Source organism: Phacochoerus africanus, chromosome 3 (assembly GCF_016906955.1).
Source record: "Phacochoerus africanus isolate WHEZ1 chromosome 3, ROS_Pafr_v1, whole genome shotgun sequence".
Taxonomy (NCBI): Eukaryota; Metazoa; Chordata; class Mammalia; order Artiodactyla; family Suidae; genus Phacochoerus; species Phacochoerus africanus.
The window spans coordinates 134,443,975-134,461,629 of record NC_062546.1 but is presented as its reverse complement, the minus strand read 5'-3'; the positions used below and the strand labels follow the sequence as shown (position 1 = coordinate 134,461,629).

Sequence of the window (17,655 nt, the reverse complement as noted above, 5' to 3'; positions counted from 1 at the left end):
AGAAACCCAAGTCAGGCAAACTATGTAACTGCCTGCCAGAGAGCTGGCCTCAAAGCTCCCATTTGACTGCGTAGCGACGGCGTCTTGGCCTCGGATCCCCGCGAGCACTGCACAGACCCGAGGGCCTGCGCCCTCCGGCGGTCGCCGCTTCCCGCCCACCTGCCCACCTGCCCGGGTAAGAAGCGCCCCCGCGCGCCCGCCTGGGGGTCTTGCGGGCAACCCAGTTGTCAGGCACGTCGCTGAAGACCCTGTGGCTCCAAAGCAACGGGGCACACTTCTCACCTGTGGAGCAAAGAACAGCAAATTGTTCTTCTCTCGAGGAGAATCTTTTCCCTCCTCTCAGAAGGAAAGATGTCGTCGGATGGGTATTCCGCGGACCAGAATTTCTGCTATCTCATATCGTGTTTCAGGGCCAGAGTGAAAAGGTACATTCAGGTGGAGCCGGTATTGGACTACTTGACCTTTCTGCCTGCAGAGGTGAAGGAGCAGATTCAGAGGGCGGTCGCCACCACTGGGAACATAAACGCAGCTGAACTGCTTCTGAACACTTTGGAGAAGGGTGTCTGGCCCCCCGGCTGGACTAGGATGTTTGTGGAGGCTCTCCGGGAAACAGGCAACTCCTTAGCGGCCCGCTACGTGAACCCCGATCTCACCGACTTGCCCTCTCCATCCTTTGAGAGCTCTCATGATGAGTGTCTCCAACTGCTGAACCTTCTTCAGCCTACAGTGGTGGACAAGCTTCTGGTTACCGATGTCTTGGATAAATGTGTGGAGGAGCAACTGTTGACAGGTGAAGACAGAAATCGGGTAGGTATCAGTTCAGATGAAGCTAGACTTTTAGGCAGATTTGCAGTTTGTGGTTGTTCCTTGGTTTTCCCCATCCCAAATAGTCTTTGACATCTTTGGGTAAATTTGGCTCCCTCCTTCCTTGAGAAGAGAATATCCAGGCTTTGAAAAACATAATTTTGAGGAGTTCCCTTGTGGTGCAGCAGGTTAAGGATCTGGCATTGCCATCACAGCAGCTTGGGTCCCTGGCCAATGGGAACTTCCACATCGCATGGGCCCCACCAAAAAACAAGCAAACAAAAACATAATTTTGAAAATTGAAACACAAAATGCCTGTTTTTCTAATTCTTTCACTGAAAAAAACGAAAAAGGATTTAACTCTAGAATAATAATGTATGCTAATAGATAACATTTATTCAGCACTTACTGTGTGCAGTGAGATCATTTGCAAAAGGTATTATCAGAGTTCATGCTCACATTAATCTATTGAGGTTTTAGACATTATTAACTGTGCTATTTTACAGATGAGAAAATTGAGGCAGTTTAAATAACTTGCCCAAGTTCTCTCAGGAAGACAGTGGCAGAACTAGGGATTTAGTTCCTAATGATGTGGAATTTTGTCTTATTTTATATAGTTCCATAGAATAGGAATCAGCAAACCATGACCCATGGGCTAAATCTAGCTCCAAAGCTAAGAATGGTGTTTAAATTTTCAAATTTTTAGTTAATAAAGTTTTATTGGAATACAGCCATACTCATTCGTTTATATGACTGCTCTTGTGCTTCAGGAGCAGTTGAACAGAGGCTATATAGTCTTGTTTGCCTAGAATATTTATTATCTAGGCTTTAAAGAAAAAACTTGCCAATTTCTGGCCTATATTATGCACTATGCCATTTATTTTTGGTCCAAGTGGGGAGATCACATAATACACACACAGAGACACACACACACTTTTTTTTTTCCTTTAATCAAGTTTTCAGCATTCTCTGGAAATCAAAAATTGGAGATAATTAATTGAAAAAATATGCTTCTAGTTGAGATTTCCATATTGGAGAGGAATTGTGGATTTTCACATGGTGTTTTGACAGGATGAATTTTACAGGTGTTTTACACTCAGTGTAACGTTTTATTGTTCATTATTTTTCAGTGAGTGAGGATGTATGGTGAAGTATAGACCTATTTGAATCTGACTTAGGGTATTACGTCAAAAGTCTTATTTTGAAAGGCATGTAGACAATTAAATCCATTTTGGGGGTCAAAGTCTATCATTTGTCATTTTCTCTCTTTCTGTCTTTCTTTTTAATTCACCCTCTGTTTGTATTCTTGTTACAAATTTCTGGGCGTGGGATGCCTATCAGCCTATCATGTGACTCAGTCTTTCCTGACTAAAGTTAATGCTCCTTTGTTGACTTGACAGCCATAGGCCTGTCCAAAGACCCAAGCATGCATCTAATTTTGATGACTGGTTTTCCCAACAAGCAAATTACTTGTTGTGTATAACGTTTATGTAGTTTTGTGTATTGAGAACCAGCTAGAACGCATTATAGTAGTCCAGCTGGATATGACAAATGTGTACATCACTGTGGCAGAATCTTAATTTGGAAGACAGTATGCAGCCTTCAAGCCAGCTGGAGATGGAAGATGGCATTTCCAGCCACAGTAGCTGTTAGGAAGTCCAGAAGCAACAGAGTCCAGTAACACCACAAAGCTGTTTATGTTTGGTGGGTATGATGTCCCGATTGCCAGCGAAACAGCACTTCTCCTTATTTACTCTAAATACTTCTGCCTATCAGCATCACTTTTGTCTTGCCTGGATTGAATTTCTGCCAGCTAGATTTTATCCAAGTTCTTGATTCTGGCAAGCTTGGATGCAACTAGCAGGAATGCAAGGGATTTGACACAAAGAAGATAAGAGTGAAGGGACATCCATGTACTGGTAGCGGTTAAGGCCAGAGCAACCCAAACTCTCCCTCAGATTCATATTTCAAAGGAGGCTCTGAAAGCTGGAAGAGCTATGTATTTGAGGCACCTTAAGGAGGAATAATGTCTGTATGAGTTTCTGGAATAATTTTTATATACCATCATTTTACATGTACCATCAGGTTTAAAAATAAGCTATGGTGAATGATGGGAAGGAAGCACTAGGTTTAGAAGAATCTGGAGTATATTGATATGGAGTCACTGATGAATGTTTATCTTATAACAGCAAAATGTAGTGAGTGGGGAAAAGCATGGAAATTTGGAATGGCAAGACCTGGATTTAAAATTTATCTCTGTTTCTTATAATATATTTATTTGGGCCCAATTATTTAAGTTTCCTGATCCTAAATTTACCCATGAAAATGGACATAATAATAATTTCTTCTCTCACAGTATTTGAATAAATATGAGTGAGAAATAATGTTTATGAAAAAGCTTTCTAAATAATAAAGAGCTGTTTTCACAAGGTGATGACTTATGTGATCATTTATTTGGTTACATTTCCTTGCGAATTTAAAGTTTCTGGGATTTAGATAAATATTGCAGGTCGAAATTGAGATCTGCCTTCTTAAGTCCCCAAATTAAATGGTGATTTGAGGAAGAAACTATGATTTCAAACTGGGATGCAACCAGAACCTAGCTAGGACTAAGTGTAATATTGGTGCTTAATTAGTATTGCTTGGACTTATTTCTAAAGAGTTGTCTGGAATAGGAAGTGAAAACACTTGATGTAATGAATTTCTTTGCCAGGCACTGGGGAATGGATGGATGAAGAATCTAAGATCTCCAGATTGGCTTTTTTGACATATTAAAACAGCATTTAACAAAGGAACCAGGACTACTGAAAATATTTTAATTCTTTTTTTTTTCTTTTTCAGTTTCTTCTCCACTATAGGTTATTACCAGATATTGAGTATGGTTTCCTGTGCTATAGGTTCTTTTTGTTTGCCTATTTTATTTGTAGATGTCAATCCCAAACTCTTTTTCTCAATCCCGCCCCCTACATACCACTATACCCTTCGGTAACCATAAGTGTGTTGTCTTTGTCTATGAGCCTGTTTTGTAAATGAGTTTATTTGTACCAAATTTTTAAATTCCACAAATAAGTGTTATTGTATGATTTCTGTCTTTCGCTATCTGAATTGTTTCACTTAGTATGATAATCTCTAGGTTCATCCATGCTGCTGCAAATGGCAGGATTTCATTCTTTTTTAAGACTGAGTAATATTCCATTGTATTTAGGTACCATAAATTTTTTTATCCATTCCTCTGTTGATAGACATTTAGTTTGCTTCCATGTTTTGGTTATTGTAAATAGTGCTGCTATGAACACTGGAGTGCATGTTATCTTTTAGACTTACAGTTTTTTCCAGATGTATGCTCAGATGTGAGATTGCTGTTCTCCATAGTGACTGTGCCAGTTTATATTCCCTCCAACAGTATAGAGGGAATTTCTCTACACCCTATCCAAAATTTATTATTTGTAGATTTTTTAATCATGGCCATTCTGACTGGTGTGAGGCAATACCTCATTGTAGTTTTGATTTGCATTTTTCTAATAATTAGCAATGTTAAACATTTTTTCATGTGCCTACTGGCCATCTATATGTCTTCTTTGTATTTTAATTCTTTTTCTATTTTCCAGTTGACATTTTCTACTTGGTCTGTTATTTTAATTTAGAATTCCCACTTCCACCTCCCAATCCCTGGTCACCTTACATCAGAGCTTCTAAAAATGATCCTAGATTTAGTTTTGTGACCAGCAAGTACCCCACCCCCCAAAATTTATTTAGCTGATTTATTATTCATTCATTCAGTTTAAGTTTATGGAGTGGCATCTTGTGCCAAACAATATGCTAGTGCTGAAAAGATTGGAGAATAATGTAGATACTGCTGTGCTTTCATGGAGTGTATTAAGCAGAGTAGATCAGTGTTCATCCTTCTAACAAATAGTTAAGGAGTGTCTTATATGTGAGGCACAATTGTAAACACTGGAGACTCAGCAATAAATGCAAGAATCACCTTAGAGACATTATAATGGAATTATCCCTAACACTAAGTGAGTACCCCTATACTGACCTGCTTCTGTTTAGGATGCTAAGTGATAGCTTAGCACATCTATTGACTTAGACAGCCATGAACTCTGGATTGTATAAACATTTTTATAGAGTCTTAATATCAGTCTGAACTGCATGTTTCAGTCTTGGCCGGTTCAGGCATTAAACATTTATTGTCCTGGAAGACCTCATATTCCTTTTGTTTACACAGAACCAGAAATAGGATCACTAGTACAGCTAGAAACCCAGTTCAGTTCTGTGTATATGGAATTGAGTTTCTGAGCCAGCTTCCCTCCAATTCATTGTGTTATCAGGTAAAATTAAGACAGATGATAAGAATTTTATTGGTGGAGTTCCCATTGTAGCTCTTCAGGTTAAGAACCCGACTAGTATTCATTAGGATGCGGGTTCAATCCCTGGCCTCGATCAGTGGGTTAAGGATCCGGCATTGCTGCAAGCTGTGGTACAGCTCTCAGATGAGGCTTGGATCTAGGGTTGCTATGGCTGTGGTGTAGGCTGGCAGCTGCAGCTCCAATTTCACCCCTAGTCTGGGAACTTCCATATGCCACTGGTGTGGCCCAAAAAAAGAAAAGAAAAGAAAAGAATTTTATTGGCCATAAAAGGTACTAAAAAGAAATTAGTTATGTTAGTATGAAAATACATATTCATTGAGAAAGACACAAACTTTGGGAAGGAACTTGTTCTTTACTTTTTATTTGTTTATTTTTTTCTTTCTACGGCCACACCTGTGACATAAGGCAATTCCCAGGATAAGTGTCGAATCTGAGCTGCGGCTGCCAGCCTACGCCACAGCCACAGCAATGCCAGATCCAAGCAGCCTTTGGAACCTATGCTGCAGCTTGTGACAATGCCAGATCCTTTACTCACTGAGCAAGGCCAGGGCTCAACCCCACATCCTCATGGAGACTCCTTAGGTTCTTAACCTGATGAGCCACAGTGGAAAATCCCCCAATTCTTTATTTTTAATGTGTGAATTTTGCTTGCTGATTTACTGGTACTGAGGGGTGAGCTCTGCTATAGCATAAAGTCACTATTATGTTTAAATAGCTATCTAAAGTCATTCTGAGGAGGAGAAAGCATTTTTATCAAACTTCACAACTGTGTTGGCAAGCCAGGGCCTAGAGGAAATATCACTGGTTTCTCCACTGATTTCTTTTGGAAAGAAAGACATTGATCAAAGAATTCAGAATATGAAAGCAATAACTTGTATTACTCACAAATTCATATTTATTTTACAACCCATAAATTAGTTAACAATGTATCCATAGACATTTTAAACTTCATATTCGGAGAAAACATTCAGTGGGGAAGGAACAGTAGAGGAAATTATTATAGGTCCTGTTTCAGTCTCAAGTCCAAATATTTACTTCCAAGAATTTCAGTTAGCAAGTGTACATATTGGAGTCTAATATTTTTCCTGTGTTTTGGAGAAGAGATTAAGTACAAAAAAAAAAAAGTATGTGTTACTTCAAAGGGAATTGATGTACTTTCTCGCACCCAACCTAGGAATATTTCTTAAAACTTCAGATTCGATGAAGCTCTAAAATTACACGGGTGTTGGATTTCCTGCTGTGGCAACGGGATTGGTGGTATCTCTGAATCACCAGGATGCAGGCTTGATACCCTTCCTGGCACAGCGGGTTAAGGGATCCAGTATTGCCACAGCTGCAGCAATCTGATCCCTGGCCTGGGAATTCCATGTGCCCGCAGGGTCGCCAAAAAAGAAAAATTACACAGATATTATATGTAGTTTCACATTCAAATAGTGAAAATACTTGTGGGAAATAATGCTATAATGATTCTCAAATGCCTAAACTCAGTAAGGGCAAACCAAGCTTGACAAATGTAATTCAACAGTAAAGATCAACTAGCTGATTAATAGTTAAAGGAAATTTAGCGGCTAGAATATGCTTAGGTTTTAAAATGAAAGTATTTATTACAGTGCTTCTCATTCATTTTAGAGAAATTCTTTGCGATTACTTCTATGGAATGGATTTAAAATTGATGAAAGGATAGGATAATTAAAAATGGAAATGTTTGAGTTAAAAGAAGATGCTCAAACTAGTCTCATTTAACATCTTTAGAAACTATTGCTTAAATTAGCATATAATAGTAAAGATGTTACAAACACCAGAGAAGACAAAGAATGTCTCTTAGAAAATTAACAAAGTTAGAAAAAAGTAGGAAATGAGCAAGAATTTGCTTGGAAATGCTGTGAGGGAGGTGGACTGAAATCACCTTAATTTTATTAAGTCAACTAGTCTTTTTTTTTTTTTTGTCTTTTGTTGTTGTTGCTATTTCTTGGGCCGCTCCTGCGGCATATGGAGGTTCCCAGGCTAGGAGTTGAATCGGAGCTGTAGGGTTCCCAGGCTAGGAGTTGAATCAGAGCTGTAGCCACTGGCCTACGCCAGAGCCACAGCAACGCAGGATCTGAGCCGCGTCTGCAACCTACACCACAGCTCACAGCAATGCCGGATTATTAACCCACTGAGCAAGGGCAGGGACCAAACCCGCAACCTCATGGTTCCTAGTCGGATTCGTTAACCACTGCGCCACGACGGGAACTCCTCAACTAGTCATTTTTAACCATTTCTGGTCAGAAAATGAACTTTAAATTGGAGACAATTACCAGCTAGAATTGTAGCTTAGGAAGGCAATATTTATCCTTTGAAGTCAGTTGCCTGGGATCAAATTCTGCCTTTACCTTTTACTAGCTTTGTGGCCTTAGGGAGGTAACTGGACTTTTCTGAGCTTTGGATTTGTGATCTATAAAGTGGGTTAATATTGGTTCCTTCTTCAGAGTTGTTGGCTTGATATATGCAAAGACGTTATAATAACATAATTACCTATTAGCTAACAAGATGAACATAATAGTTGGGTAAAAATCAAGCTGTACAATCTTGTACTAAGTAGTGTCTGCTGGTGCAATGTTGGTAAAAATAGATACTTTCCCCAGTCGTCCGTAATAGTCGTTAACACTGGATTTGTACTGGACATTGTTCCAAAAATGCGAGTTCCTGACATTAAAAGGTAATGGGATATATTTATGCAAGTAGAAAATACACAGATTTAAAGGAAACACAATCTAGCTGAACGGTCCAAATTACATAGGTAGAGGACAGGCAAATATTGAGAAGGACCTTTGAGAGTATGTAAGTCTATTTCTTACCTAAGCTGCTGATTATGGTCAAGAGATGCTTTTGAAAAAAATTTCCGATTTCCTAACATGGACAAATTAGAATTTCTAGGGGTAGATCTCAGATTCAGTGTTTTCTAAAGCTCCTTTGTGATTCTAATGTGCAGCTAGGATGGAGACACCTTGAAATTTCTTTTTAGTTGCTTCTTTTTTACATGTAGAAACTGAGGTCTGGAGAGGTGAAGTGGCTTGCCTAATGGCACAGCAAGCTGATGGTGTCCTGCCTGATTTCTTTCTGGTCTAAAAGTGATCTTTTCTCCAAATGTTTGCTGCTTTATTCAGAACTGGGGAAATGCACTGTGATAATGATTACACAAGTGATTCACATTTAAAAAGATTTACTAGATTAATCTAAAAGAGAAATTGAATGAAGGCTAAAGATAGTAATGAATGGATATAAAAAAATTCTGACACATACTTGAACAAAAGAAATGTAGAAATAAACTTGTCATTAAATAAATACAAATTAAGAAAAAATTTATTTTAGCAATACTAAATAGTACAAATATTAAAGAATATAAATCTGTGAGAATAATTATTTACTGCACAATAGTAATAGTGAAGAAAGAATGGTCAAATAGAAAAAAATGTTTGATTTCCCATTTATAGATTCCATGAGTTAAAAGGAAATAGTAAGCCCTAGCTATACAGAAAGGAATTGATGCAAGTATATGTAACATGACTAGAGATTAAAGACACCTTCTTTTGTACCCCCTTTTCAGAGTGGCAGAGATAAAACATCTCTTCCCTAAGTGTCAGGATTGTGTATCTCGATAGCTTAAAAAAAATAATGTCAATTTAAAAGGGGGATTGGCCCCATGATTTTTTCCCCCCAAAATCCAGAATTTCTATAAGTGGCATTGCTGTTTTCTTTAGTGCTTGAATATAAGCTTTTATACATAAGCTTCATTGTTCCATTTTTCTAAAGCCTAGTTCCTGTTTAAATTTATTCACAAGACTTATTTCAAGTTTTCTCTTAAAACAGGTTTCTGCTGCAGAAAATGATGGAAATGAATCAGGAGTAAGGGAGCTCCTGAAAAGGATTGTGCAGAAAGAAAACTGGTTTTCTACATTTCTGACAGTTCTGAGACAAACAGGAAATGATGCACTTGCCTGCGAATTAACAGGCACCGATTGCTGTGAAAGCAATGCAGGTATTGCTAATTCTGCGAAGGAAGGGTCTGTACATTTTGCCTAGTGACTGAGAATTCAGTTAAGCCTGTCGACACAGTGCCAAATAGGTAGAATATTTAGAATCAAGATTTCAAGCGATTTGAGAAATCTTTCTTCTCTTTTACAAATGAGGAGACTGCTGCCTGGGAAAAGATGAACTTCCCAAGACCACAGCACTCAGCAGCCTGGGCTCGAATATTGGCAACTGACCCCTCATCCAACACCCTTTCCACTTCCCATCTTATATGGGAAACAAAGTGACACTCAGATTTTTGTCAAGATAATTATAATGTTGACTAGACAAATACACTGGAAACAAGTATTTTAGTGGTTGTCATAACTCAGCTGCATAGTCTTCTGGACATTTAGATAATTCTTTAAGGATTTTATTGAACATTCGGTAAAAGGTTTATAATTGCTAATATATCACAATATCACTTCCTGTGAGTTTTTTAAAGTATTCAATAATAAGATAGCATTTTATAGCACTTTCACAGGTATTATTTGTAAATCTAATGTAAACTACCATCTTACTGTTCTTTACAGAGTATATATCCTATGTTTTCAAAAATGTCGTATATAAGACAAATTGAAATTTAATTGGTAATGAATGATTTCAATGAACTATAATCATTTTAAGCTTACTGCACATCTTTTATTCAGTCAGTCATTCAACCAACAAGTAATGAGTGCGAATTATATGCCAGACACTGTTCTAGATGCTGGGTATAATTGACTTAAATGAAATAGACAAAGTCCTTATTCCCATGTTTCACACTTTCTAATGGAATATATATGCAGTAAACAATTTCCTAAGTCATGTATGCAAAAGAAAAACAATTACTAAATTATTAAATAGCACATTATGATTTTATGTTGTATTATTTATGAAATACATAAAATATATATACACATATACAGCTATCTGTATATGTAATATATATAGATGCATAATAGCATGTATATCTATGTATATAGAGAGACAGACACACACATATATCTTTACCATGAGATATTAAAAAGCCCTCAAGTATTATAAAATGGCATTAATGGAACTGTGTGTAAGTAAATGAATCATATGGAATAAAGTATCATCAGTGTTTGGGGAAGAACTTTTTGCTTGGCCACAGAGCGAAAAGCTCAAGAGGCTCTCCCTTCTCTCTGAAATTATTTAGGGCTTGTGGGGATGGAGGGTAGGGCTTACTCAGCCAGAGGTGGTCAATCCAACTTTCAAAAGTCAGGCAGTAATTTCATGATTTGTACACAAGCAGGTTACCAGGCTACTACTGTCATTGTTTCTGATTCCACAGCAAAGTGTAACTGTGTAAAAAAAAAAGTCCTCTCAATAGAAAGCATCTTTATTTTGCTTCAGTTCTCTGGAGGAGGCTCAGTGGGGCCATTTTCTTGCACCATCGAGATTATGGTTTTTTCACTCTTATACATTATGGCCCAGCTATTATTGCCACAGCGTAACACTAAAGTCAGTTTTCTAAGTCTGAAGGGACTTCCCAACAAACTCATGTATAATGATGGGGCCAAATTTCTCCTATATACCTCAAGGATGAGCTGGACCACAGTCCAGATCACTCCATCTCATCATGAGTTCCCTTCAAGACCCCATGGGACCATTTCCATCCATGACAAACATTCTAACTTGAACTTCAAAGGGAAATGGCTATAGTCTCAATTTTTTATTTGTTTTTGTTTTTTGTTCACTGGAAAATTTTGGCCCCAGTGTATCAAAGGATATTAGAAAGGGTATCCTTGCAGATCACAAAAGGCCTTGTCATATCCATCTCCCCAAACAGAGGGTACCTACCCATTTTGCAGTTGTACAGAGGCATATTTGTTTAGGAAAGAGTCTAGAGATCATGTCTAAAGTGTCTTCTAGTTTCTCCTGACAGCGACAACATATCTAGCCATCTTTCTTTTCTTTGGAGAGTGGGGAAAAAACAAGTTACATACAACCTTATTTCTTCGTAAGATATTTTTAGTTCTACTTTTACAAGGTGCTTTGTTAGAAGTTTAATGTGATTTTTCAAATTACAGTTCTTTGACAATAGCAATCCTGGGTAAAGTATATACATATAATACATGTATTAAAACACACCTCATTACACATATCTATCTAATATTCACATACCTTCCTCTTCCCTTTCCTTATTCTAGGCCATAACTTTATGTTGTGATTAAGTCTTCAGTGTGACTTAGGGACTAGTTTCTCCAGATTCTCCTAGCCTGTGCACATTTATTGGCTGGCCAAGGCCAAGCACTTTCTAAAAGAGGGATAGGCCTTCTGAAAAGAAAAAAAAAGTAGCACCAATTGTCCATCCTTCTTTTCTTCCTCCCTGGTCCCTTGACAGGGTCTTCTCAACAGTTGGGGCTTATCCTTCTTTCAATCAAAGTGGGTGATGATGGAGGTTGCCCCCAGGCATGTGGGCTCTTAAGAGGGCAGGGGGCAGAGTAGAAAGGGGTCTCTAAGCTTCGTGTGAAAGTTGGCTGGAAAATGCAAACCCCGTCTGAGACTCAGCATTCATACCCTCTCACCACCCCTTTCAGCCATTAGGGTGCTTCTGACTGGCTTGTCCAAGTAAGTAGGGCTTACTTCTCTAGTCCTCAGGAATATTGTCTGCTGAACTGTACATCTTAGTAAGGGAATCTGAGCAGTTTTTGGCAGACCTCAATGCCCCAAATTAGCTGTGATTATTCATGTGGTAGGAGCTGCTGGGGACTGAATTGTGTCCCCCCTACAAATTCATATGAAAAAGCCCTAACACCCCCACTCCCACCCCTCCATGTGACTGTATCTGGAGGTGGGTCTTCAGGAGGTAATTAAGGGTAAGTGAGAGCAAAAGGGTGGGCCCCAATCTGATAGGACTGAGGCCTTATAAGGAGAGGAAGAGAGAGCTCTGTCTGTCTCTCTCCCCATCATGTGAGGATGCAGCGAGAAAGTGACCTCCTGCAAGCTCAAGAATGTGCTTTCACCAGCCATCCACCTGCTGGCACAGAGATCGTGCACTTTCAACCTCTAGAACTGTGAGAAAATAATTTTCTGTGGCTTAAGCCACTCAACCTATGGTATTTTGTTATACTGGCCACATACTGACCAGTACAGGAGGGGCTCTGGATCCTGACATTTCCTGAACCCCTGGATGTGTGGCTTTCACCAGGTACTTGACCCTTCTGTGCCTCAGTTTACTCCTGTGAAGTGAGGATAATAGTATTACATAATTACCTAAGGTTAGTTTGAGGATTAAAAACATTTGTAAAGCACGAAATAAAATAATCATTATTATTATATACCCCCAACATGCTTCATATGTACCTACAAACTTTTTTGTCTTATTTAAAGACAAACTTCAGGAATTTCCATTGTGGCTCAGTGGTAATGAACCTGACTAGTATCCTTGAGGATGCAGGTTCGATTCCTGGCCTTGTTTAGTGGGTTAAGTATCTGGCGTTGCCGTGAGCTGCGGTGTAGGTTGTGGATGCAGCTCAGATCTTGAATTTCTGTGGCTGTGGTGTAGGCCGGCAGCTGTACCTCTGATTCAGCCCCTACTCTGGGAACCTCCGTATGCTGCAGGTGCAGCCCTAAGAAGCAAAAATAAAATAAAATAAAATAAAAATAAATAAAGACAAGCTCCAAAGTTGTAACAGTTTGCTTCAGGAAATTTTCCATACAGAAAACACATTTTCTCCTTATTCTTTAAGATGGATTAATCAAAAATGATACTTTAAGAAATTTTCTTTATGGCATCAGTGTCTGACAGATTGTACTTCAGAAGGACAGAAATTCTTGTTTTCCTTTGTAACCCATATAAGCCTTTAAGAAAACACTCAATACATGTTGGTTGAAGGAAAAAAGCCCACATGAAAGAGATGGAGGGAAGCAGAAAGGAAGGCTACAGAATATTTCATTAAATTTTGAAAAAAAATCTCCCCAAATTCAGGATACATGAATGTAGGATGACATTAAAGCATATGTACGTCTCGTGTAGAACACACAGCTAGAGAACAAAATGGCAAGAGCACAAGCTAAAGAAAAACTACCACCAAATTTGCATTTTCATTAATTCAGCCTTACATGTGACTTTGTAACACGGAAAAGTGACTTACTTCCTAAAGATGATGGTCAAATAGGAAATCATTGCACTTTTCTTATGATTAGCATAATACTTGCTATTTTGGCTTTTTAGATCAAATTTAGTCATCCCAAAAAGAATTATTCACTGTGTTCATATTAAAAATAAAAATACTGTGTCAGAACAAAACAAAAAAAAAATGTTCCAAGCCTTTCAAAATGTCAAAGCATTGAAGTATATTTAGGCAGATCTCTGCTAAAGACCCCACTGGTTTTCAAAATAAAAATAGCTTTTTATATTGTATAAAAACTTGCAATGCACTTTACATTCTGTTTAGAATTTCAAACTATTTAAGTATATTCAAGTAAATCTCTATTAGGAACCCCTATTTAATTTTCAAAATAGCAATTACCATTTTGTACACTGTATAAAACCTGGCACGGAGCTCTTATTTACATTTTAATATTTTTCTTCATAGAATCTGACGATTTATTAGGAGAAAATGGTCCTGAAGTTCAAGAGCCTCTCCTTTTAGCCACAGATCAGCCAAGTCTGGACGTCTCGGACATAGAGAAAAATTCACTGGAATCATCTTTTGCAGATTCTTCTGTAGTTTCAGGTACTTGGAACACATACATACTTTACCCGCACTCATCACTACTTTCAGGCAAATCAGCTGGTGCATTGATGACATCAGGATCTATTCAACAGAGGAGAATATTTAGACTTTGGGGTGTTGTGAGCATTTTTAATTAAAATAACATTTCTGGAGGAGAGTAAATGCAAATAATTCCTCATTGTGGCTTAAAAGTGGTTTTAAAATTAATGTGATATTAGTATGTTCTGAATTTGTGAACACGCTGGTTTTTGGTTTTTGTTGTTGTTGTTTTGCTTTTTAGGACCGCACCCATGGCATATGGAAGTTTTTGGACTAGGAGTCCAGTTGGAGCTGCACCTGCCAGCTTACAGAGTAAGCCACAGACACAGCAACGTGGGATCTGAGCCACATCTGGGACCTATGCTGCAACTTGTGGCAAGGCCAGATCCTTAAAACCACTGAGTGAGGCCAGTCATCAGATGCACAGCCTCATGATTACTAGTTGGGTTCATAACCTGCTGAGCCACAGTGGAAACTCCCTGAACACACTGGGTCCTAATTTTACTCTATAAGATATCCATGGACCTTGTAATGTGATAAATATCGTAAGCATGTCCTGCATTTCATGGTTTTCCAAGTACTTTCAAGTACCTAAGTTAGTTTGACTCATCCAGAGTTGGAGAATTAAATAAGGCCATTATCTTTTCTGTCTTTGACATACAGGGTGTCTCAGAGAGGTTCAGCTGATTTACAGAGACCAAAAGCAAGGGCATAGACATGAAGGTGAATGGTTGCTAATCAAGAGTTGTCTTGAATTTCAGAAACTAAGTGGTCTGAGTACTAGATACCACCATGTCCACCTTTTTGACATGAAACAGCCCAGGAAGAATCAAACTAGTTTAATCATTTCCCCTAGTTTTCTCCTAATAGAAGAATGCTTCTCTCCTCTCCTCTGTCCTCCATTTGGCCACATTCTAGTTTCACTAGTAATAGTTACTTGAAGTCTATTTTGTGCTGGTAACTGTTTAACAAGTGGCTCTTTGGGAAAAGAAAAAAGACCTGCTTTGTAGCGTATGCCAATCTTCATGGTGTAAATACTCCCACTAAGGCTGCTTCCAAGCTCCCACGTAATATCTCTAAACACTAAGTTGGGAATAGATGTGCAGTGGGACGCCGTTATTTGTCATTTCCATTATACAGAGACAATAGGCTTAAATGGCCTCAACATCATTGATAATAGTCAAATCTAGTAAAATGACTAGAAAGTGATGAGTTTTAGGTATTCATTACCTTTGTTTCAATATGATTTATTTAGTAAGTCAGTATATAATTTAACTTGTAAAAATGCCCATGCTTAACCTTAACAACTGGCTCACAAAATTCCAGAAAATTCAATCATTGGTTCTTGTGGGCCAGTATGAGCTGATCCCATCACACTACTGCAAAATGTACTATTTTCCATACAAAAAGTAATACAGCTGCAGCGCAGGAAATTTGGGAAACATAGAAAAAGTCACTCATACTTTCACAGTAAGACACATTACGTTTCACATTTGGGTATCTGTCCTTCCCATTTCTTTACATACTTGGATGCTTATATTTAATGGCATTTCTCCTGTATTCATTAAATATTCTTGTACAGCAAGGTTCTTAATTGAATAGTAATTCCAAAATTGGATGCTTTATACTTATTTAATCAACTGTTGAGCATTTAGGATGTTTCCAAATTTCTACATCATGAATGATGCCACAATAACTCTCTTTGTATTTATGTGTCAATTTAAATATTTTTTTGGTCTTTTTTTTTTTTAGGGCCACACCTATGGCATATGGAGGTTCCAGGTTAGGGGTCAAATCAGAGCTGCAGCTACACCACAGCCACAGCAACGGGAGATCCAAGCCACGTCTTTGACCTATACCACAGCTTATGACAATGCCAGATCCTTAACCCACTGAGCGAGGCCAGGAATCAAACCTGTATCCTCTGGGATACTAGTCAGTTTTGTTTCCACTGAGCCATGATGGGAACTCCCTGTCTCAGTTTAATTCTTAAAAACATATTACATAATTGAAATTTCTGGAGCAGATGATTTCTATAATTTTAAAACACTGTGCTATTTCACTCCCGGAACTTGTACCAAATTCCATATCTTCTAATATAGAAGAGTACTTACTGCCCTGAAACCTCTTCTGTAAGAATGGGTAGTATTATTTTTAAACTTTACCAATTTGGTATTTTGCTACTTGAATTTGAATTTTTAAATTTCTAATGAAAATATTTTTACAAGTTCATTCTTTTTGTTGTTATTGCTAACTACCTATTTTTCTATTAGGTGTTTGTATTCTTGCTGGTTTATATGAACTAGCTAAATATATAAGATAGCAATTTTCTTGGTCATAAATAGTACCAATATTTTTATAGTTTGCCTGCTGATCAGCTTTGTTTAAGGTATTTGCTTCTTTAGTGGAATACTTCTGCCTATCTCACTTGCTCTCATGTGATGCTGATACTGCGAGTCTTGGACTGCACTTCAAGTAGCGAGGTTTAACTTATAGCAGAGCTTTAAACCTTAATTCTAAAAGGGCCATTTTATTTTCCATTTGAGCAGCTGTGCTTTCTTTCTTTCAGAAATCACGATTGTATAGGAATGCCAAAACTGCTCTCTGAATGTGGATCTTTCACATTTTAATAAACTTCCTTGGTAGGCTGTGGGGGGTACTGGCTATTTTCTAAATTCACACAAGAAAGAACTGAAGACAGGACTGAGGGTAGGAGGTGATCTGGCTTTTCATCAAAGGTTGCCAGCCTAACGCATCTTGTCAGCTTGTAGTTTATTTATCTTTGGATCAAATCTGAGTCTCATGAAGACAAATGAAATGTGAAACTTAAAAAAAATTATTTTCTTACTGTTTAATATAAAACTTAATGTTGCATCATGTGAAATAATCCTAATTATGGTCTTAAGGGACAGAGAGGCGTTTGTTTTTCCCTCGTGGGGTCCCTGCCCTCTCCTCTCCCTCCCTTCCTTTCACTTAAGGAAGTGAAGGAAGTAAATATTTGATTTAACCAATATTTATTAAACTCCTGTCATGTGCCAGGCATGCACTGTTCAGTGTCCAGCACTGTAAATATTGTGGTGGAACAAGAGAAAAGTGACTTCTGCCCCATGGAGCTTGCAGCTGATGGATGTGCCCAGCAAACAGAAATCACTATAGTAGGTGCTATGAAAGAAAAGTACAGACTATTAAAATGTATACTCATCTGAGAACATGTGAGAGTACAACAAACTGTACAGTAATCTGAGGACTCCATCCGATTCATAGATTCTAACAGTCTTCAGTCTGTAGGATTCTTCTGCTGTCTGGACTTCTGATGTAGATTTGGAATAGGTTGGTCCAGTCCGTTCTGGCCCTTTATAGAGCAGTAACTGATTTATGGAAACAGAGTGCCTTTGCTTCAGGCCTTCGGCCCTGTAGATTTTCCCAAGTATTTCTTTATTTTCTTGTTGCTCTTCAGAACTAAGAATTACTGATGTAAATGACTTGTAAAGTATCATTAGTAGCCTAAAGAAGTTATTGAAGTTCTTTTGACTGAAATTTTTGTTACAAAATTAACTGGAGAAGGATTTTTCCTAGGTGGCATATTTTGACAGAATTAACAGTCAAAATAAATGTGAAAATATTCAATAATCTCTAATACTCATTTGCATAATCTACTTTTGTGTATCTTATTGCTATTGATATGTGTACTTTTTTATTTT

General features: G+C 38.0%; 1 protein-coding gene across 1 annotated transcript in view; it reads left to right on the top strand.

Annotated features, from left to right (window-relative positions):
• The first annotated feature begins 102 nt into the window (after positions 1 to 102).
• The window catches only part of IFIH1 (interferon induced with helicase C domain 1), a 54,373-nt gene continuing 36,820 nt past the window's right edge, over positions 103 to 17,655 (top strand). The window contains 3 exon segments of the mRNA XM_047772747.1: positions 103 to 807; positions 9,027 to 9,195; positions 13,775 to 13,915. Of these exon segments, the coding sequence (XP_047628703.1) occupies positions 352 to 807; positions 9,027 to 9,195; positions 13,775 to 13,915 (766 nt within the window). The 5' untranslated portion in view covers positions 103 to 351.